Source organism: Nannospalax galili, unplaced genomic scaffold, assembly GCF_000622305.1.
Source record: "Nannospalax galili isolate Female #2095 unplaced genomic scaffold, S.galili_v1.0 scaffold155, whole genome shotgun sequence".
Taxonomy (NCBI): Eukaryota; Metazoa; Chordata; class Mammalia; order Rodentia; family Spalacidae; genus Nannospalax; species Nannospalax galili.
Window position 1 is genome coordinate 6,753,791 of NW_008339923.1, and position 24,014 is coordinate 6,777,804.

The 24,014-nt window shown below is 42.0% G+C and overlaps 1 protein-coding gene across 4 annotated transcripts in view; it reads left to right on the top strand.

Annotated features, from left to right (window-relative positions):
* Ptprm (protein tyrosine phosphatase receptor type M) overlaps positions 1-24,014 on the top strand; it is a 794,765-nt gene that overhangs the window by 695,316 nt on the left and 75,435 nt on the right. For all 4 annotated transcript variants that reach the window (XM_008834659.1, XM_008834658.3, XM_008834655.3 and 1 more), the window contains one exon: positions 3,610-3,646. In XM_008834659.1, coding sequence (XP_008832881.1) covers positions 3,610-3,646 — 37 coding nt within the window. The remainder of the gene's footprint in view (positions 1-3,609; positions 3,647-24,014) is intronic.

The following is a 24,014-nucleotide window of genomic DNA, read 5'->3' on the forward strand; positions in this document are numbered from 1 at the left end:
TTTTTTTCAAAATCTAAAACCCAAAGGATTCATGTTTTTGAGTATTTCAGGTAAGAGATATTCAGCCTGTGTGAGGATTGGTTTATTTTCTTGGTTAAATATGCCTGAGATACTACTAAAAATATCAAGTCAAACAATCTCTAGGAAAGAATTCTCTGAAAGTAGCTATAAGAATATTATTTTAGTGCTAATTGGAAAGGCTTGACTTTTGTTTAGCATATTGGTGGATGGACATGATAAATGATCTCATTTGTTGAAGGAGACCCTGTGGGGTCTGGGCAGATGGCTCTGTCAGTAAAGTGCCTGCCACACAAGCTGAGGACCTGAGTTTGGATCCCCAGCACTCACATAAAAGCCAAGTGCTATGGCACATGTCCACAACCCCAACACTGGGGGAGGGGGGAGGGGGGCGGAGATAGTGGATCCAGTACCTCATTGGCCAGCCAGGTTCAGTGAGAGACTCTGTCTCAAAAAACAAGGTGGTGAGGAAAACACCCAATGTTGACTTCTGGCCTTCACATACATGCACACATGCATGTGCATACATCCACATGAACATGAACATACATACACTATACATGCATATACATAGAGAAGGAAGCGGGGAAGGGAAGGAGGGAGAAAGGGAGGGAGGGGGAGGGAGGAAGGGAGATTCTAACATATTAATAAAGGGCAAAATCATAGCCACTCCATTTTGATTTGGAGATTTTTTGTTTGTTTTGCCTCATTTCATGATAGAAACAGAGATAGTTTATTAAGAAAGAGAAGAAAAAGGGACTACCAATGATAGAAGTGGGCCAGAGAACAGAAAACAGGGATGTGTCCAAGGCTCAAAGGCCTTGGTTTGGTTTTGACAGATTTTTAAAGAAGAATTTCTTCCTGAGGTGCATTGCACATATTCTCTGTTCAGCATTGCACTTATCCCTCTGTTCATGAGAGCACTTAATTGTGCTCAAGACTTGTGATACCTTCTCCATACAACCTCACTATGTAGAAGCTAAAATATTGAATGTCTTTCCAAACCCCTTTACATCAAATCAACTAGAGCACACCTTACCCTGGGAAGTGCTGTTGGAAACTGTTCCCATACCAGCCCTGGCTCCCACGAGCCTATCAGGGTCCTTGAGCACAGAGATAGTGTCCTCCTTGGCTCTGTATCCTGCAACTGCACATGCTAAAATACAGTAAGCACCTAGCAAATGTTTGGCATGATACTGACAAACAGAGTGAGTAGGCTTGGAGTAGATGCTATAGAAAAGGAAGCCCAAGCTAAGCTTTGCACAGTGTCTGGGCAGAGATGCTGAAGAGAGAACCTTCCAGCTGGAGGAAATAACATGAGCAAAGCTAGAAAATACTAAAATGAAAAATGAGTTTTAATTTTCCTTTACTAGAGTGCAGAGTCAACACTTGAGGCCTCCCTGTCTACATAAAAAATATCTTTTTGAGCATCTACTATGTGCCAGCCACTGTCTTGGTGCTAAAATTATAACTGAATAATTATGATTAAAGACAGACTCCCTCCCTGCACACAGATGAGGAAACTCTCTGTCCTAATGGACCTGATGTTCCAACTGGGAGACATGGACAATGAGTAAAATAATAGCCCAATGGTGGGCTTGGAGGTGAGCTTCAGTAGTGAATACAGAGGCTGAAGTAAGTTCCCCCAAGAAGATGGCACTGGAATGAAAACAGGATTGAGCCAGGTAGATACCAGGGAGGATCAACCTACCCAAAAGCCCTGTTGTAAAGCTGGGCTAGTGAACTGAGAGAGAAGGACAAGAGCTGGTGGAATGGTGTGGAGGGGTAGGGAAGGGTTAAGTAATGATGAGGGAAATGATGGGCTCAAATAATGTAAGCATGGTGAGACCTTTGGTTTTCACTGTGAATGGGATGAGCAGAGGCCTGGCTGCTAAGAAAACAAACTAGGTAGGCAGGAGCAGAAGCAAGGGAAGTAATTGGAGAAAGAGGATGGTGGCACAGTCCAGCTAGTCACCATAGAGTAGGAGAAGTGGTGAGATTCATAGTCTATATTGAGTGCTGAGCCAGTGAGATTTGCTGACAAATTGGCTATGGGGCCCTGGAGGAAAAGGGGGTCACTTTTAAGAGATGGAATTGTCACTTTATCAGCTAATTGTTGATGGAGCAGAGTTATGAGGTGGGGAGAGATGAAATAAAGAGTTTAGTTTTATGCTTGTGAATATGTTGTTATTCATTAGATATTTAATTGTATCAGACAGACAACCAAAATGTGAAGATTTCAATGAAAAGGTCTAGGCTGGAAATAAGAGAATAGGAGTCATTAGAGTAGAGGCCATAGGGCTAGAGCAGTTGTCCTTGAGAATGAATGTAGACAGAGGAAAAGTCTAAGAACTGGGCATTCCAAAATCAATATCAAGGAAAATAATGAACCAGAGAAAGTGAGGACAAGTGACGATGAGTGTCAGGAGAAATAAAACTAGCAGAGTCCTATCCTGGAGACAAGTGAAGAAGGGGCTTTCAGGGAATCTTTGGTGTTTGCACATCTGATAAGTCACATAGATGAGGACTGAGGAGGAACTGTGCTGTTTAGCAGCACAGGAAATTCTGGGATTTTGTAGGTTACTTCAGAAGTTTATGAAGACATTGTTAGGTATTAGACTTAAAGACTAAGTTAGTTTTCTTTCCCTTGTGGGATTCATCACTAACAGGAAATTAATAACTCCACAAAGGATTCTGTTTAATACTGCTCATGATTCTATAATTTGGGATATGGAGCAGGTTAGTTGTATAACATAATGTACTGCTTTTTAAAAAATCATTCATTGTCATTGCCCCATTTCTAAGAGCAAACGTAATATAGCAGATATGCACTTAAGTTGTCTAGAAAAACTGTATTTTCTCTTCAAATTTCTTTTGTCTGTTTTCTAGCTATCTTTGGGGACAGTATTTAGGGTAATGTCAAGGGACAGAAATGAAAAGTATTAAGATCCATGATGATGCAGTGTGTTACTGGGTGCAACTTTCTCTGAATTAACTTTTTATCTTGTCCAGATATGTATCCTACAATATCTTTGCCTCCTAATTTCTTTGATCCCAAATTTAATGTTTCCTGCTCCCTGTAGGGTCATGATTAAAAGAATGGGGTCTTGTAGAATTTCTGCTTCTTTAAACTCCTAGCCCTTGCTATAGCCGTGTTTAAGAATGGTCCTGAGTATTGCTAGTGATGGAACTGTCTATACTGATATAAAAGAATATGTGATAAGCTCTTGGAACATTGGCAATAACATTCCCAAACAAGTAAAATTCTATTGTGCATTCCCAGCCACTTGTACCTTAATGAGAGTCATGGTCATACTATTTCAGAGAATCCATAGTTGTTAGCAGCTATCGTTCATCTATCATCTCAGTAGTGTATGATTAGGTTACTCATGCCTCCTGCCCAGCATCCAAGCAGTTATATTTGATACACTCACTTATTAAGAGAAACTCAAATATCCTGGATCTGACCACTTAACTTTCAAGTGATGAAGCAGTTGATATTCATATGCAGTATTTTCCAGAGTTAGCATGTGACTTCTGTGCTACTTGTTAATTTCACCTTATCAAATATTCTTTCTCATTTCTTTTTAGGGCTATCATCGACCCAATCATTATATTGCTACCCAAGGTACGTTTAATTCAGCTGTGATGTCTTTCTTTAGTTTCTGGCTTGCTGTTCTCAATCATTTCATACCTACCACTCCCTCCAGAAAATATTTTGCATGCAGTTTGTGTTTTCAGCCATTAACACATATGCCATTATTTTCCCATCAGAAGTTCTGGCACTGTAACCATTTATTTAGGAGTTCATGTTGAGATCATTAAAGAAATGTGTTCATTGATTCATTGCTGAATTCGGTCTGTATGCTTTTGGAATTAGTCTGATATTTGCAATGTATATTATTTTAAATGTCTCTCTCTTGCAAATGTCTGTATATACATATATGTTTATGTGTATATGATAGAGAGAGCCCCAAAACTTTTGTGACCAAGGTGAGATCAAAAGGAGGACTCACAAAAGAAAAGCCATTGTGAGTGGAGACCTGGAAGCAGGAAATTAGTGCTGTCGGGTAGAAGGCAGTTGGCAAGTCCTTTTGAGTAAAGGAAACCAAAGGAAAGTTGGAGGAAATGCTGGGAGCTCATGGCAGTTGTTTGCAGGTAATCTTGTCTGTGGCACATGAGGTGGTCATCTGTGAATAGTGAGGATCATGAGGCAGCTGAAGTTTTATGGAGAGGCCATCCTAAGGGATGAGTTAGTGCATGGTCATGAGACGATCCAAAGTGCTAAAGCACAGAGAAGACCAAACAGGGTTGAGGAACATGCATTCCCTCAACTTTTAAAAAATAATTTCATCATTGTTTCTGGTGATATATTTGTGTTAGGTTTATGATACTATAACGAAATACATAAGATAGTCAACTTCTAAAGAGGACAGGTTCATTTGGCTGTATTAAGGGTTTTAGTCTGTGTTTCATTGATCCTGTTGCTAAGGATCACCATGCATCATACAGATGAGTGGTGAAAAGAAGCTGCCAGCCTCATGGTAGGGAATCAAAAAGGGAAAGGAGGAGGACTGGGGTCCCAATATCCTATTTGGGGACATACCCCTGATGACCTATGACCCCATGTTATGCTCTTCTCCTTAAAGATCCCACCCATCCCTTCCCCAACAGTACCAAGCTGGGACCTTAAGGCCTTTACAGAACATCTAAAATTCAAACTGGACGAGTATTATATCCTAGAAAAAGGGCAGAGAAATCAGTTGTCTATGGGTTGGTCACACATCCACAGATCAACCAAGCACAAACTGGAAATATTTTCAGAAAAAAAAAGTGTACTGAACATGTTCAGAACTTTTCATCTTGCCATTATTTCCTAAACAATACAGTATGAAAACTATTTGCATAGCCTTTGCTTTGGATTACGAATTTTACAGAGCTGATTTAAAGTATACAGAGGATATATGTAAATACAACACCTTCGTATACAGGAGACTTGAGCACCTGCAGATGTACCCTCAGAGGGTCCTACCTCTAATCCACTAGGGAGGAAGGGATGGTTGTACTTGAAATGTAGATACTACAAACATAAATAGAAACCAGATTTTGCATTTCAATATCCACACAAGTAGCCACATTTGACTATTACCTATGGTAGTGTTGGAGGGCAGTGCTTGGGGTGAAAGCTCTAGGTGTGTCTGAGATGAAGATGATAAAGCCATGTCTTATCACGGGCACAGCTGCATGGAGACCCTGAGTGATACCCCAAGCACAGTCCATAGTCTGACGATGTAACCAGGGACTCTGTACCCAAGTCATGATAATCTGCCTGAACTCCAAATATCTTCCTTTTCTGTGACATATTTAGTCAGTAATTGCTCTTTCCAAAGTCACGTAACTAGGCAGATACAGATTCTTCTGTAGTGTGCCCAGTGTGAAGCTGGCACAGGCCATCCCTACACTGAGGCTGCCAGGACCTTGGAAAGCCCTGCCTGGCACAGGTTCTCACAGTCATACAGGAACAAGGAGCACTGAGTTTGATTCTTGGCACTTTCTGGACCCTGCTGGCTCCAAGATGAACTCATTGGTGCTTTTAGAAGAGCCTATTGCTAATTCTTTGACATTCATTCTAGTGGCTTTTCAAGTGCTCTGAAGCAGATGTCAGCATCTGATTTAGAAACATTGATGGTCACTTGGAACTTGTCATTCTTCATAATGCATGTGAAATTTTGGTTGTCAAATATCCAAACTGCTCCTGAGCTTATCTACCTAACAACTTGATCAGCACTCAGTGTTTTCATGGACAGCATGAACAGAAAATTAAATCTTGTCTGAATTTTTAAGAGTACCATGACTAAAAAGCCAGCTAAAATAGAGATTGAAACCCCCAAGATCTACATATCCTCCACTCCCCTCAGGCTTCTCTGGATTGATTCTCTCCATGCCTACCTCCCTGGGGGAGATTATTCTCTGAAGGAAAATATCACTAGCAAACCCACTTTGTGCAGTGTGATGGGGAGATGCCACATTACAGCAGTGCCCAAACAAAGATAGCCTGACCCATTGGCATTGGTTAAAACCGGGAGTGAGCCCTATCTGTTCTGAGAACTTGGTCTTTCAGATTTCTCTTAAAACTATCATCTTGAACAAAGGACTTGCTCTGAATTTATTGCAACAGTACTTCTAGCATGTCATGGGAATGGGGTGAGGAAGTTTGTCTTACCAGAGGATTTTCCCTTTCTGATCCCTATGACCCAGAACAGCAAGCAGCAAGCACAATCACAAATAGATGGTATCAATCTAGTGCCACCCATTGTTTGCAACATAAACAGGATAATTTGTTGCTTCCAACTGTATCAGTGCTTGATATTTTCCCAACATATACCGACACACACATTATTCTGGAACAGGGGCAAAGAAGGATCACGGGGGATTAAAGCTATATGTTTTTGTTACAAGAGGAGCCCAAGGCCTAGTAAGATTGTTTACATTGTAAACAAGCTTGAGATCTTGTTAAATGGTCTCAAACAATAAGACTAACTTTGTTACAAGGTTAGGTAAGATTCCTATCCTAACAGAAAGCAGTCCTGGAAAAGTCATTCCAGTGCTGGATGAGTTTGAGTGATACCTGCTCAGTAGCCCTCTTGAGCAGCCTTCAGATTGCCAAGTATTAATGAGCAAAAGTACCATAGGTAGCTAAGGACTGGCAAGTGAAATTCTTCTGTAGGACCCCTAATCTGCCTGTCATGTAGAGTAACTCCCCAGACTGGTAGTACTTGTGCCACTGCTTAAGGTACAGGTGCAGGGAAACCAAATGGATATCTATAATCTGACATCTATCCTACTGCCTACCTCCTATTGGGAGTAAACATATTCAGACCATGACATGCATATTAAAAAGCTAGACTCTCCTTTCTAATGTATGCCACAAGCATCATGGAACCAGTGGCCACAGATGCATAGTAATAAGGACAGAAGATAGTCTGGTTATTTGCATGAACAACTGGAATATGTTCATGGACCACCCACCCTCATTTTTAAGAAGTCACAATGGTAGATGCAAGTTTTAAATCTCTCCTTGCTTTCTCCCTCCATGTTTTACACTGACATAATGTAAAAGCTTATTCACAGCAAGAGCCTATGAAATTGCATGAGTAGCCCAGTTTACTCACAACTAATTTTATTCCAAATACATAGTAATACAGAATTTTTACCAAGTTTCTACAATACAAAGGATGTATCATGAATTTCTTTACTGAGTCTCTTCCCATCTCCCCCACTCAAAAAAAAAAAATCCCCTCAAATGTATTGACTTTTCCATCAGCACCTGGCTTTGACCTTTGGTGATTATGGTAATATTTCTGAAGATTAAAAGGATCTAATTCAAGCCAGATGTGTTGTTTTTCAGTATGTTCTTCCTGGCCACTTTCTGATTATTTTTGGTCTGGAAGCTAATAGATTAATGACCCAGTATTAGTTTTATCGCAGCTGAATGACCAGATATGAGTACAGATGTATCATGCAAGATTGATGACTTAACAAATCAAAGAAACAAAGAAGAAGGATTATTTACTGCAGCATTTAGAGCCAGGGCAGAATGGGATTTCAAATGTAAGGCTCACAGGGGGAGCAGAGAGTTTGTAGGTAGCTGGGCTTACTCAGAATTGATCATGTTTCACAGTCAAGGTGCAACCCATGGAGACAGTGTGGGCAGTAGGTTGGATGGAGAACATTAAAGACCTCTTTACAGTGACTGGGGAGAGCACCCGCCAGCCTCGAGGTGGGCAGGCAGGGGACCTGAACAAAGCTGCTTCATTGTTGAGTTTCTTTTTGAAAACTAACTTCAGAAGAGTCTTTCTTTAGCCAACATAGAGAAAGATAATGTAAAGCAAGTATGAAATAAAACTTGCAAATCTATAGTGGGTGTGGTTTACCAGCAGTGTCCCTCTTCCTGACTTTCACTTTTTCTTTTCTTGTTTTTGGTTTTTTGACTTTGCATGTATATATTTTTTTAATTTTTTGATAATTAAAAATTTTAATATTTCATTTATTCATTTATTTTATGTGTATGAGTGTATTGCCTATGTGTATGAAGGTCCACCTGTGTTATGCATTTCCTACAGAGGTCAGAAGAGGGTGTTGCATGTCCTGAAACTGGAGTTAGGACAGTTGTTAACTGCCGTGGGGGTGCTGGGAACCAAACCCAGGTGTTCTACATGAGCAGCTAGTGCTCTTAAGTGCTGAGCCATCTCTGAAGCCTTTAAAGAATGTTTTTATGTGTATGAGTATTTTGCCTCATGTATTTATGTGCACCACATGTGTGCCTGGTACCCATGGAGACCAGAAGAGGGTGTAGGATATCCCAGGACTAGACTTACAGAAGGTTGTAAGTTGTCTGACACGGGTGCTAGGAACCAAACATGGGCCCTCTGCAAGAGCAACAAGTTCTCTCCGCCACTGAACCATCTCTCCATCCATGTGGTTTATCTCTAATTGACACATAATTGCACACTTATGGGGTACTGCTGTATACCATTTTAATATATGTGTGCTATTCAGGTCATGGAGACTGGTATATCTATCACCTTAGACAGTCTTTATCTGTGTTGGGAGTTTTCTGAGTCCTTACTGGCTATTTTCAAATATTCACTTGTCAACCATAGTCAACCTACTGTGATTTAGTACCTGAAAGTTATTCTTCCCATACTGGAGCTGTATCTCAGTGGTAGAGCATGTGCCCATCATGAGCAAGGTCCTGGGTTTCATCCCTTCTACATAAAAAGTTATCCTTCCTATCCAACTGTACCCTGTACCTCTTCCTCCCTTCTAAGCAAGCCTTTCCCAGAGTCACTTGTGCACTGAAGGTCTCACTTTAGAAAGGGGCTCTGCTTGATGCTCTTAGGCCTGTACTGCATGGCCACTCTTCAAAACCACATGGCTAATCCAACACAGTGAATGTGGGATCCAGCTCCTCCCTTCCAACTAACAATGCTTCTCACTACAACATGGTATAAAAAGCAAGTGTTCTGTGATGTATCAGAGTATATGTCTTAACTAAAATTGCCTGAAGTATCAACATTTGTATGATTATAATATTAAGAAATTATTATTAAAATGAATTCAAATTGATTTCAAGTTGAAAGGTCCTAGAATAGTATTTTAGTCTTTAGTATTTTGAACCATGGCCAGCCAAGGTCTGGGTTTTCCTGTTTGTCAGTTGTTATTTTACATTTGTTCCCAAAGATTTATGTTTTGCTGACTTTTCTACTGTTTTAGTATTTATATTAGGAAAAAAAATCTCGGTGATAAAAAGGACAGGTCTCAGGGATGACAGTTATTTCTTAAAAATAGCCTGCTTTGGAAATACCACATGTACTGCAGTCAGAAGGTCTGTGTTCGAATCTTTGGCTGCCACAGAGAAGTTACCTGAGCCTCCTGAATTGCTTTCAGGGAGACCTAGGGTTTGGTAGCTAATAATCAGCGAGTGCTTTGGATGTGTCAGTGTTCTCACACCTACGTATAACTCATCACTTCATTGCATGACTGTGGGGGCAGGTATTAGTGGTGACATATTCCCGACGAGGAAGCCAAGGAAACAGAAGAGCAGTCCCTTGAACTCTGGCATCAAGGCTCATCAGCACCTCACCATACTGTCCCTGCCAGACGCCATGGTGAGCATTAAATCCACACATATAAATGTCATTTACTCGTCAGCTGTTGATCACTATCAAGAAATAGTAGAGCTTCGTGATTAGAAAGGTGGATGCCACAGCATGTAGAGGCTGATAGATACCGTGCAAATATTTATAAAATAACATCTTCCTTCACTGGCCTTAAAAATATACTGAACCCACAGAGTAGGCATCACTAATTAGGTAGTAAAAGCCAAAGTGCTCATTAGTAAACTCTAGAGACCTGAACTTCGATTTCTCTCAGATGAGGAAACCTGAACTACATACTTTAAGCAGCCTTGGTGCAATCCTTAGACACTGTTGCCTGGAGAGAGACGGGCTCTGTGTCTCAGGACCTTCTCCTTATCTGCCGTTTATGCTCAGAGACTTTGATACTGTATGTCATGCTCGATGGCATCAAGACACACTGGCAGAGAGCACATAAATAGATCTAGAAAACCAAAGCCAAGTAGTGGTTTGCAGTAGAAATTCGAGTGTCCATCAGGCAGGGCTGGGCAAAGCCTAGTAGGAGCATTCTATGCCCACAGCCTAGATAAATGCAAAGGCCCTGGCGGGAGGTTGTTTCAGAACCAAGACATTAGAAAAAGGGATGGCAGAATCCATTCAGCAAGTTGTACCAACTGCCTAGTCTGTGGCCCACACAATACAGGTACTCAATAGAAATACAAGAACAAGTGAATAAACGAATGAATCAGAAGTTACATACACCAGTCACATAGCATATTCAGCCAGCTGGAGAGAATAAGTCTTGCTAACCCCACAAAGCCTCATTTTCCTGGGAAATACTTAGATATCACATCTCCAGTGTCCCTGGCTATTACTTTCTACAGTTAAGGGATGCTCAGCTCCTGTTCCTAGGAACACTTTTCTTTAGGTATGTCTTTAGAAATAGCCCAACTCATTAAGCTAATGCTTACACCAGGTTTGCAACCCCCTCACACACACCTCATTGAAGTAGCTTTGTCTGCCATTCTTGTCCATAATTTGAAAAGGGGAGATTTGCATCTGGAGGCAAATTTCACTGTGAAAATGATAACATAGAGTGAAGGTTTATAGTGAAAATATTTACAGAGTCTCACCCACCACTTCGCAGAGGGAATCGTTCAGGGATGTCCTCCTATTTGGTGGGAATCTGGTTTTCTTGTGCATTTCTTTCACTTGCTGTGTGTGTTTCAAAAAGATGAATCTGGTTTATACATTCCCAGCTCCAAATCTCCTCCAGGCCTCTAGAGCAGTAAATAACAAGCGGTGAAGCGGTCTCTTAGCTTTCCCAGGCAAGCCCTTCTTGAAGTGGAGAGTTCTTAGGGCACCTGTGCAAGTTCTGCACACTCTGTAAAGAAGCTTTATCTCCTGCGTGCTGCTTTATCTCCTGTGTGCTGGCCTCCAGATGGAGATGACCACTTGAAATTATTTCTCAGTAGAATTGAAAGAACTTTTCATTTCAAATGAAAAACTCAGCCTTCGGCAGCTTCTGTTTTTGTTGTTCTGAGCGCTGATATGCCACGCACTTTAAGTACAACTTCTCAGTTATTGTTGATATTGTTTTTCCTGGCTAAGTTGTTCCTGCATAATCAGTGGGTTGAAGGTTATGTTATGGATTCATTTGTTATGTCCCATCTGAGATTTACTTAGAAATATTACCTAGTGAGATGGAGTATTCTTTAGTTTTGAACTAGTTTAGTTTACTTACACTTAAAATCTAAAAATGTCAAAGGATGAGACCGGGATAAAAATATTATCTCTACACAGTGTTTCCTTACAAAACTAAGGATTCCTGCCATATTTGTGCAAGACCAGTTGCCTCTAACACTCATTTATGGCGGTCTTAGATAGAATGAGTGTCCTTAGTGAACAGTCTACCCAGAAAATTCCTTTAACAAAATGAATTTATTAAGATATTGGCCTAACTGACCAATGGTCAGATTCATAGACATCTCTCAGCCCTGTGCTCCTTAGCACCGAGAACATGTAAATCCATGTTTAAATTAAAAGGGAACCCCAAAACCAAAATCTATTAAGCCATATCCTCCTATGCACTTATGGATATCAAAAGCAGAAGTGTGCTCCTCAAATAATAGACCCTAATTGGGACAGAAAATTGTGAAGATGATGATAATCTTGTCAGGCATGTTCCCAAATGTTCTTTATTTTTTATTATATTTTTACTTTATTTTGATATATTTATAGAATATAGCATGATTTTCAATGCACACATTTGTTATAGAATGATCAAACTAAGGTAATTAGTCTGTCCATCATCCCAGATGTTTAGCATTCTTTTGTGGGAAGAACACTTAAGATCCTATCTTGTATCTATTTTGAATGTACAATCCATGATTGTCGCAGTACTGTTCACAATAGCCAAGATATGGAAACAGCCTAAGCATTGATCAGTGGATATACAGATCTTTGTGTATGTGTGTGTGTGTGTGTGTGTGTGTGTGTGTGTGTGTGTAAGGGATGTGACTGGTCCTCACAAAGACCTACAAATCTTCTCACTTGTGATAATACAGATGAAAATAGTGAATGTCATGTGAAATGAAATAAGCCAGGCACAGAGAGACATGTGCTGCATGATCTCTTTTACATTTAAAATCTAAAAATGTCAAATAAATGCTTTTTAAGTCTTTAAGAGGAATTTAGACATATGCCTAACTGAAATAAAAAAAGGTTCAGACTTTTTTTTTTTTTTTTTGGTCTTTTTGAGACAGGGTCTCCCTGTATCCCCAGCTGTTCTGGAACTCACTATGTAGACCAGGCTGGCCTTGAACTCACAGAGATCCACTTGCCTCTGCCTCCCGAGTGCTGGGATATTAAAGGCATGTGCCACCACGCCTGGCTCAGACTCTTTTAGAATTGGTAAAACCTTTTTTAAATCTCACAGTCTACCCCTCCTTTGTTTTTAGAATTGTTTAGTAGAAATGATTGGAACTTAAGACATGTGTTTGAGTGACCGTCATCCCTTCAAGATAACCCAAATCTTGTAGGCGAAAAGTGACAGCCAACTGTGGACTAACATTCCTAATGTAATAAGATGGGAAAGAATCAACATAAGACATATTTGCTCTCCTAAGGGTCATTTTGTTTCACAGGGAAATAAAGCTGTAGCTGTATAAGGTCATACTGTTTCTCCAGGTTCAGCCCTTTGAAAGGATTGAGTTAGAATGAAATTCCTATGTGTTCCACAATGCTGGCTTTCCCAAGCCGCCACACCATGGACCCTTGCAAAGCAAGGCCATCCAAATCTGGACAACTGTTTTTGTGTCCCTACCAGAGATCGGGCTCAGCACTGGGTCATGAATGAACCAGTGACCTTAGAAGGACAGTGTGGCATTTACTGATGGGTAGTAGCCAGGATAACTAGCTTGTGGTTTTGCTGCAACGTTAGAACCAGGGACTGCACTTAACTGTTTCTCTGCCCCATTTGATGGGTTAAAAAGTGAGGGCCAATATAGTTTTCTCTGTCTGTTGTCTTCTCATCTGAAGTTTGCTGCTAGAAATTTCCTGATGCTGGCCCCACACTGCCAGTGAACATTTGAGAGAGCCTGCTTTCAGCTATGTCTGGGGAGCCAATTTATCTCTATTTTATTCATTTATTAGATTTATTCTCTTTTTTTGTTAAATAAAAGAGGATCCCACTTGTGTACTGAGGAAAGCTTAATTAAAGAAGATGGAGACTAACGAAAGCCTTTATTTCTTTGGCAGTAACCCCTGAAGCATATGAATACAGGTTTTTTTCTCTCTGTTCTTGACAGAAGGCAGCCAGGTCCTTTGGGTTGCCAACCCACTCCATCCTGAAAGCTGCCATTTTTTTTCCTCTTTGATTGCCTCCTCTCTCCTCCTCTCTTTGCAGCATGCACAAGTACCTAGACTTGGCTTCTGGGAGGTCTCTTTGGGGACCAACACTGATGAATGTTCTGGGTCTTAGCCAGCAGGAGGCTCTTGTGTTGCAGACATCTGTCTTGTTCCTCCCTTCTGAAGCTCTGAGGCTCCAGCACCTTCTCCCGAGCCTCCTCCCAGCTCCCCTGCACATACAGACTGTGCCAGGGTTCAGGAAACTGGGATCGCTGCAGAAGCAGTGACCGACTGTGCCTCGTAGAGCAGATTGTTGCCACACACAACCCGCCAACCCTTCAATTTTTTTCCTGCGTTAGAGTTGCTCACTGGTAGCTCAATCTGTATCTGCCTCACTCAGGTCTGCCTTGTTTACCTATGCCAAGCTGCCTCCCATGTCAAGAACTGTACAAGCCTTTGCTTTCCTGATCACAGTGGTCCACTGCAAGCTGAAAGTGTTTGTTTAGCTGCTATGGAGGCATGATTCTAGAACAAGCCTGAATCTAGTTCAAAAAGATCAAAATTCAAGCGATGGCCCATGTAGATGGAGTTCCCAGAAATTATCTGGGACACTCCAATGCCAAGTTATGTGAGCAGCTCTCTGTGACTGATTTCACTCATAACTATGCTTTGCTCATGTGGCATGGGCATAATCTTTGAAGGTAGGCCATAAAATTCCCTCTATATACAGGCATGTTTTGTGACAGTAACTAGGCCCAGGCTCCCCCTCCAAAAGACCTTGAAGAATGGTTACTTAGAGTATAGACTGTAGGGTTCAAGTGCACATGTTCAAGTGCACATGCCTGTCAGTATTGGTTACTGCTCCATCTTACCCTGTGATGCTACCAGGTCCAAAGTTGCATCTCTCAGTGGCAGAGGTTCTCAGATCAGGCTCATCCAAAGCACAGTGCATACACACATAGTGTCATGAAAACAATACATTCCACACCTGTTAGTGCTTCCTTCTAGAAGGACACACCACTGAGAACCACAGGGGGTTTCACCCACATCCTTTACTCCCCTTTAATGTTCGAAGATTTTCATCACTTTTAAACAAAGATAAATTTCAAAGAGACATTCAGCTTTAGTACAAGCTGGAACCAGCATGTTTTCCAGTCAACTCTAAGAATAGCAAAGGATACAGCCTCAAGTGATGATATTCTGAAGGTTTCCCTCATGGGTGCTTAAAAGCAGGCTACATGGAAGTACAGACAACTTAATGCCAAATATCCAAATAACATCTTCCCAACAAACTTTATCTAAAGAGATTCTTTGGATGAGAATTACACAGGGGAGTCTCCACCCTGACCCGTACCTAGTGACACAAAGGAAGCAAAACAGATCTTAAGGATTTTCAGCAGTAATTTATTAACACCTTTCCAAAACAAATTTCCTAGGAACATAATCAGACCAGTCTTATCCTGTTTCTGATTTACAAATAGAAAATATTTTTCTAAAGTTTCTTTATAACTTAGAATACTATATCACTTTGAAGAACTCTTTTGAGTCTGTACCAGCATTGTTATAGATGGAATTTCTTCAACCAAACCATGCAGGGAGTTAAATCACCATATACTATATGTGGTGTGACAGTAACAAACATTAGTTTTCTAATGAGTATTAGATCTCTAGGATTTTATTAGCACATATTGCATCTAAACAGTTAGAAGTTTACATTTGAGTGCATCTGGAATAATTTTTTAGGGGTGAACATGCCAAGTTTCCAAGTTTACCCCATCATCAAATAATCTATGTGTGTTTGCCTCTCATTCATTCATTGATCTGTCTTGTTTCTTTGAAATGGTAGTTTTCTTGAGAGAGCCTTAACTTTAGGAAAATGAACAAATCAGCCCCTACACACCCAGCCATCTCACTTTCACGTCTCTTTTTCTGCAGCTGAAACCAAAAATTATTCATAAAATTCTACATTTTACCATACGCAGCCTCAGGGGAGAGCAAATGCATCTGTGAAATAAGTGATGTTAAGAGTGATTAATGCAGAAGCCAGCTGTGTTCTGTGCCCCATTATCACTTCAGTCCGTAAGGCGCTGTGGCAGATTTCACCTTTTACATGTCGCTTCTGCAGAAATGAAAAGATACTAAATATGAAATTATGGGTATAAGTGTTATGGCAGTATCATATTGAAAAATCATGTAAAGTTTTGTAATAAGAACTTATTCAGAAGCCACTAAATGGATGTCTAATTCTCTAACTGTTGAATAACTGACTTTAAAATATTAATATAGATTATCGCCAGCAGCAACAGGAACAATAATGGATCAAAAATTTAGGGCCACTTTTATGTGTGTAGTGAGAGCTTTAGGTTAATGATTATATCTCAAGCTTGGCTTTTTCCACATTAGACCTTAGGTAGTCTCCTGTTCTGGTGAAACCAACCTGTGGCCAAAGAGCCCATCAAATCCGAGGCTGGGCTAGTGCCTAAGTACTCTGACTTTCCTGTAGCTTTGTCATCTTAGGTCTTCCCCTTCCATCTGTTCTTCTACCACCACTGTGACTCCCAGACCACACCATCAGCAATCATTCTCAGCATCTCTGTAGTCATGTGTACAGACAGGGCTCCTGATCTTGAACTGCCCCAGGTCACACTAGAATAACAACAGCAGAGGTGGACTGGCCTCACTTGGAATCTCAGCTGTGCGACTGACTCCTTTGCAGCCCTAGCAAAGCCCTTTGTGTGCTGGGCCCTTTACTAATCTTACTAAGTGTGAGTTCTGCCTCAAACCATTGCCATAGTGATTAGAGAATGCACGCAGCATGGCTCCCGGCACCGGGCTTAGGAGGTGATCTGTGTTTGTTTCCATGTTTGCTCACCCTTTTGGTCCTAAATCCTCCCCATTCTCCCCAAAAGCCCTTGGAGTCTTTGATGTAGACAAAGCACTAGGGATGGTCAGAGTGTCCCTTCATATCACAGCTGTCTTCCAGGGCAGTCCTCATCTTTGTATATAATTTTAAGCAGGTTCCTGAGTCAGCCTAGCCTAGACCTGGAACTCACCTGGACCTGTCACTGGTCTAAGGAGCCATAGGTCCCACTCTGGCCATGGTAGCTAAGTCTGCCCTGAGGCTCCATGTGCTGCTGTATTGAACCATCACCTGCAGCCACATTGTTGTGACCTTTGGATACAGACTTAACCCTGCCTGGATAGTATCTCAGCAAGTCTACCAACAAACCATTCAGATGGCCTGAATGTATCAGAGGACGTTTAAAAGTCTCTCTCTGTCTGTCTCTCTGTCTCTCTCTGTCTCTCTGTCTCTGTCTCTGTCTCTCTCTCTCTCTCTCTCATAAATTATGATACAGGGAGAACAGAGTTCCTTCCTCCAAAGGGTTCTTAGCCTCATTCGTAAAAGAATTTTTAAGAATGGGCTCAAATGGAAGCTTTAGGAAAATTTTATTCAAACGTAAGATGAAATTGTCAGGATAGGAGAACTATAAATCTCAGCAGCTGCCCTAAGGAGGAAAATGGAGGGGAGAAGGAAAAAAGCTATGAAACCATGAAGGTCAGACATGGGGGACTAGCATCCACATGGAGAAGAATTTTAAAGAAAGAATTCAGAAAAGCAGACAGACTTAGAGCTTATATCTGTTACCCCTTCCATAAGCACGGTGCTAAGGGGCAGGGATTCCAGGCAGAAAAAGTTCACCATCTCATTAATGCACTAGGGATTCTGCTCATCTTCAGCATGAGTTAAGGTGAACCCTCCTTCCTGGGGTGGTCCTATGACCAGTGTAAATGGAAAGTTGGGTCTTTATCCAGGCCAGAGATTTTATTCTCCTGACCAGCCTTTTCCTTGAGGGCTCCTTGCTACTGTAATAATAAAACGACTTCTTTATTCGTTTAGATTATTGGGGGAGGGGTGCATCTGTGGAGGTCAGAGGAAAACTTGTGGGATCTGGTACTTACTGACTTGCCAAGGTGGGGTGTGTCTTGTTTCTGCTGTGCTGTCTGCTCCAGACGAACTGTCCAGCAAACTTCTAGCCAATTCTGTCTCCACTTCCTTCCTTGCCATAGGAGTGGTAGGATTACAGATGTGCACCTGCATCCAGCTTTTCACATGGGTTCCAAGGATTGAACTCAGGTCATCGAGGTTGAGAGACAAGCACTTTTTACAAACTGAACGATCTCCCTGGTTTCATAAGTTTCCTTCTCTTAATCAGTATGGTGCATTATCTACTCACTGATATTTATTATTTGTGTCCAACATATTCCTGTATCTTGAGAGCTGATTCCCTCCTTCTTCTCTGGACACTGACATGTCTGAAACACACAGGACACTCAGCAGGTCCTTGAATTCCACCTTCTACTAGCTGGGCTCCTTCTCTTCCTCTCATCCCACTTGCCAGTACCCCTGCCCCCTCTCCTTTCAAAGGCTGAACCACAGCTATAGGAGCCTCCACCTTACACTTCCTGCTTTAGGTCCCCTCAGATCACCAACCACATCCCCTTGTGTTTGTTCACGTCCTCTGACTTGCCCAGGCACGGACTTGTAAAAGGAACTGGTCTTTAATGTCTGCCTTCTTCCCTCTAAACCTACAATTCTTCCCCAAAGATTTTTGTTTACTCACAAGAGGATCCCTTGCATGTCCCCTTCCCCTCCCAGATGGTGACAAGTCACTCCTAGTGGACATTCCACCTGGACCAAGACCTGCCGACTCATCCTCCACCCTCAGTCCCCATCAGGGTAACAGACACGAGGCACAAGCAGTCTTCAGTAGTATTTCCCTGCTGGTACCCCAATCAGTTATAATGCCCTCCACACTTTGTCTACCATTACCTGTCCTGTTCCCCCAAACATTCCTCTTCCCCAAAAGAAAGTTTGACCAAATGATGTACCCCTTTGAGAATTTTCAGTTTATATCTAAAACTTTCATGAAGGAGCAGCGAGATGGCTCAGCAGGTAAAGGCACTTGCCATCAAGCTTGACAACTTGAGTTTGATCCCCAGGATCCATGTGCTAGAAGGAGAGGATCAAATCTTACAAGTTGTCCTCTGACCTCCATACACATACTGGGGCATGTGTGTGTCCACACACATGCATGCATACATACACAAATTAATTAATTAAAATTTGGGGGGGCCATCAAGCTTGACAACCTGAGTTTGATCCCCAGGATCCATGTGCTAGAAGGAGAGGATCAAATCTTACAAGTTGTCCTCTGACCTCCATACACATACTGGGGCATGTGTGTGTCCACACACATGCATGCATACATACACAAATTAATTAATTAAAATTTGGGGGGTTGGAGAAATGGCTCAGTGGTTAAGAGTTCATACTGCTCTTGCACAGGACCTAAGTTGGGTTCCCAGCACCCATGTTGGGTGGCCCACAACCACTTGTAATTCCAGCTCAGGAGATTTAATGTCCTCTTCTGGCCTCTGTGGGCAACTGCACTCATGTGCACGTACTCCCACACAGACATACACACATACACTTAAAAAAAAACTTTCATCAAGCATTTAAGTCTGTTAATTGCAGGCAATATATTTCCTGAAATAAAACTACATAACTAAAATGAGTATTTGGGGATATGTATCAAATATATTGTAACCACCTTACACAGATTAAAGCAGACCAAACCTTAAAGAAAACACTGGAACTATATCATCTTTGGATTGAATGTAAGGAAACAGGTGCTCCTGCAAGACCTTCTTGTTCCACTAAAGTGATAAGCATTGCAGCCTACAGGGCTTCAGGAGTCCTAGATTCAGAGCATCCCACAGTGAACCAAAATACCAAGTTTGACCCTAACAATTCTGTCTCAGGGAAGGTGGGAAGTCCTATCTTTCTGGAAGTCAACCTCTGGCTGTTTCATACCTGTAGTTCTTATACCTGGACAATGCCCCGAGGGCACATTATGAGCAAAGGTCTTGCTAGACCATGACAGCACGTTCCTACTTGGGTAGATAGCTTTCAGCAGAGGCCATAAAGAGTTTAAGCACCAGAGAATTAATTCTTGAAAAACCATTCATACTCCCTTCTCCAGGGTTATGTACCTCAGTGGGAAGTTGCTTTGTCCCAGGACATTCATCACTCTGCTTACTGTGAGAGGGCCTATGCTATGCCTTATCTCTACAGTAGAAAATAAAAGGCCCCAGAATGTGAGGAATACTTTTCTTCTGGCTCTTGCATCCCTCACATAACTCGCAGGATCCCTGGCACATACCCAGCTTCCAAAGCCAGGCTGAGTGCTGAGCTGGTGCTGCAGGAACAGGAAGGTGTTGCAAAAAAGAGGAGCAAAGAAGGCATGAAGCCCATTCACCAAAACCATAGGACCAAACCACACTGACTCCATGATGGACATTAAGCCTCCTGAAACACACAGGTGTCCATTAAGGACTTGGAACAGCGGCCTGAGGAAGTGACTCACAGAGATCCACCTGCCTCTGCCTCCTGAGTGCTGGGATTAAAGGTGTGCGCCACCACGCCCGGCTATTTTATTGTGTCAGCAAGAGGCCAACAGAGATGTTAAAAAAGGGAACTGACCTGATGGAAACCACTTTTAGAGAAGCTGTTTCTGTGTGGTCAACACAAATTTTTCTCCTATTTTCCTCTTCTAACTACAGGATATGCACCTGTCTCCTAGAACCCTACTAAGTTATTCACATTGAGGCCCTGGGATGGAACAGACAAACTACCCGGTTCAAATGTGTCAGCAAGAGGCCAACAGAGATGTTAAAAAAGGGAACTGACCTGATGGAAACCACTTTTAGAGAAGCTGTTTCTGTGTGGTCAACACAAATTTTTCTCCTATTTTCCTCTTCTAACTACAGGATATGCACCTGTCTCCTAGAACCCTACTAAGTTATTCACATTGAGGCCCTGGGATGGAACAGACAAACTACCCGGTTCAAATTCCAGCCTCTTAATTCCTATAATTGGGAGACTGAGCCTGGAGGATGGTGGGTTTGAAGCCAGCCTGGCTGCTATGAGGCCCTCCTTGTGAAGGAAAAGAAAGAAAGGAAGGAAAGGAAGGAAGAAGGAAGAAAGGGAGGGAGGGAAGGGGGAACAAACAAACTACCCTCAGCTTCACGGTCCAGGTCCACTAGCTGTGTGACTGGGCAGCTTAGTGTATTTCCCTGTACCTCAGTCTCCATCCAGTATAATGGAGAACAGTAGGACTCATTTCATAGAATGGTGGGTTGTTTATTGTTTTGTTTCTTTTTTTATGTGAATGAGTGTTATGCCTGCATGTGTATAAGTGCACCTGTGTCGTGCAGTGCTCTCAGAGGACAAAAGAGGGTGTCGGATCCCCTGGAACTGGAGATACAGTTTTTAGCCACAATATGGGTGCTGGGATTCAAACCCAGGTCTTCTGCAAGAACAGCCAGTGTTCTTAACCACTGAGCCATCTCTCTAGCCCTGGGACAGTGGTTTTTAAATTTAATAATACATATAAAGTACTTGAAATAGGACTTAGGAAGTAGAAATTGCTCAAAAGATATTAGATTTTATTCTGTGTATGCAGGAACACCATTGGTATTTATGCCTTGCTTCAAAAAAGCTCCAATATGCCACTGTGAGCCATGAAAAGACCTTGACTTCTCAGCTCTAGTTAACAACAAGAAAACATGCTGTATAGAAATTCAGATGTGAAAGGGAGGGGTGCGAATCACCCAGCAAGGTTTGAAATTATAATTTTTAATCTTCCTCACCTCCTGTGAACTGGAGAACTCATCTTACACAATAGAGCCCATCCTTGACTGTCTTTCACTGAGGCTTTTTATTGCATCTCATCTCTCTCGTATTCTACCTGTTTCTAGACTGGGTGGTGCTGAGTGGCACCTCTGCACTATTCCTCCTCAGCAGAGGGCTGTGTGTGCCAACTGTTGTGAAGAAAATGCAATGTATTACTGGTCTAATGTTATTGAAATTTCTAGTCCTTACCTTTCAAATGATGTAGTTCAACCGGAGGACGCCTGCCGAGACTCACCTTCTTGTCCATTGTGCCAACTTGTGTAAATGTACCACCACAGCAGATGGCAGTGGTCCCACTCGCAGGAAATCCAGCGCAGGGCTATCAGTCTCACCTGCTCAGACCGTGAGAGAAGGGTTTGCAGAGTCCTTCACCTCTGTTTTGGATTCCTCATCTGAGAACAAGCAATGCCTTGTGCTCTCCAAACAATAGCCAGTGACTTTGGGAGGCAGAGGTTTAGGGTAAAGGAACACTGGCTCCACAGCATCTGAGTCCCCTGCACTTTGCATAGCCAGTACACAGCTGAAGACTCACTGTGTTGGCCACTCACTGTCACCCAGTGCCCACTCGGACCTTCTAAAATCACATTAATATCTGTTTACTCCTTTGGCCTCCAGTACAGTTTTTTTGGGTGGGGGGTGTAAGGAAACATATCACTGAATAATAATTTATTCAGGTATTTACTAATAATTTGAATTATGTTGAAAAAAAATAGGATTGACAAATTTTACACGAAAAACCTCCCTTCTTCCATTTAGATATGAAACGATGTGTCATCAGTTTATAAACACCACTTATTTTAAAGATCATGCAAATTAAGTATATAAACATTAAAAGTCTGTACAACTCTTAAGGGGCCCTCTAATCCCAAGGTAAGATGGTACTGTCAGCCATGTTCCTAGATGACTTTTTGTGACATCCTTCTGAAGCAGAAAGGAATGGGCTTCCTTGGTTCACAGAGCTTATAGACAGGGTTAGACCCATCAGTAGACTCAGAGTACTGCTTCCCAATAGAGAAGAGTGATTGAGAAGTAGAGGTATACTCTGACCACCTAGAGTAATGTACTGGGTTAAGTCTGGAAGCAATGTCTTGGGCAGGGAAACTTAGAACAGCAATTTGGAGTGATCAGGAGCAGCAGTTCAATTTCAGTACTCTAAGGCAGTATCCCGAGGCTGAGTACTAACCCCACTTGTTCTGAAGAGACCCTCGTAAAAGATGCCCCTTTTCTAACATGTGGAAGAAGTAAATATCAGGGGTCCTGAAGGTTTTGCAAAGAATCTTAGAAACATGAGTTGAGAAGGGGAATTATAACCAGGATTAGTGATCAGTATTCCTTACATGCATGCAGCTTTACCTGTTCACTCGCCTGTTCACAGAGCTGCTGTGTGCCAGGCATTCTATAAGGAAGCGCACTAAACCAAGGCATCATGTTCCCTCCATGGGAGAGTCAAACTGAAGTATCACCTGCTGAGAAGAGTTAAGGGATACTTTGGAAACCCAAAAAAGGGGTCCTGATCTAAAATGTCCTGAGAGTCTGCTGGGAGAGGAGAGTTGACCTTTCTTCCAGCAGATACACACTGTAGTCATGGTAATCAGAATTTTTTCTTGGTGTTTCAGGGGAAGTGATTCAAACTTGTGTGCCTAATGAAGGTCACCTCCCAGTTTCGGGGTCAAACTGGAAAGGCCATTTGCACAAAGATAGACTCAGTGCAGAATTTTCCTTGTGAATAAGTAACAAGCTGTTAAGTATACAATGAGTGCCTGCTAGAGATGTGGTAACTGATGGAATCTGATGTGTACTTGTCTCGTCCGTAACCTTAAAGTCACTGAAATCTTCAGTCTCCATCAAGACAATGGCACACACAGGCCAGGGAGAATGGTTGAGATGGCTGTTGTAGCTTCACAGGAGGCGGCTAATCCTATCCCCAAAGGGATTGATATAGAGACATCAGTCACGGAGTCAACTCTGATAGGAGGATAGGGCTGTGTTCTCCATGTACCTGGGGAGGATTGGTAGCAAGGGGAAGGACGCTAGAGATGTGGTAACTGATGGAATCTGATGTGTACTTGTCTCGTCCATAACCTTAAAGTCACTGAAATCTTCAGTCTCCATCAAAACAATGGCACACACAGGCCAGGGAGAATGGTTGAGATGGCTGTTGTAGCTTCACAGGAGGCGGCTAATCCCATCCATAAAGGGATTGATATAGAGACATCAGTCACGGAGTCAACTCTGACAGGAGGATAGGGCTGTGTTCTCCATGTACCTGGGGAGGATTGGTAGCAAGGGGAAGGAGGCCTGACATGAAGGAATAGGAAGAATTAATTACACCTCAGTCAGTCGTTGATTGGTCAAGAGGAATGCGGGCTACTGAGGGATCCCTAGGCATGCTGTTATTGCTCAGTGTCCAGACCTAAGCCTAGAGATGACCGTTAATGTATTTAATATATTAAATGTACCTTGTTTCCCCTCTATTGCTTTGTTTATAAAATGCATCAATTCCAATAATCCTTAAAATAGCTTTAAGAGGTGTTAATATAATTGATGACATCTAAAGAAGATACTGAGGCTGAAAGTGACTAATTTGCAACACACACACAGACACACAGAAACACACACTCGCACACACATGCACGTACACATACACCTCAAATTCAAATACCTGATCTGCAAAGTCAATAATCTTTTGGTGTTAAGACATTGTAATACAGGAAGATGGTGGTTCTGAGAATGGTCCAAGCATTAGTGTGATT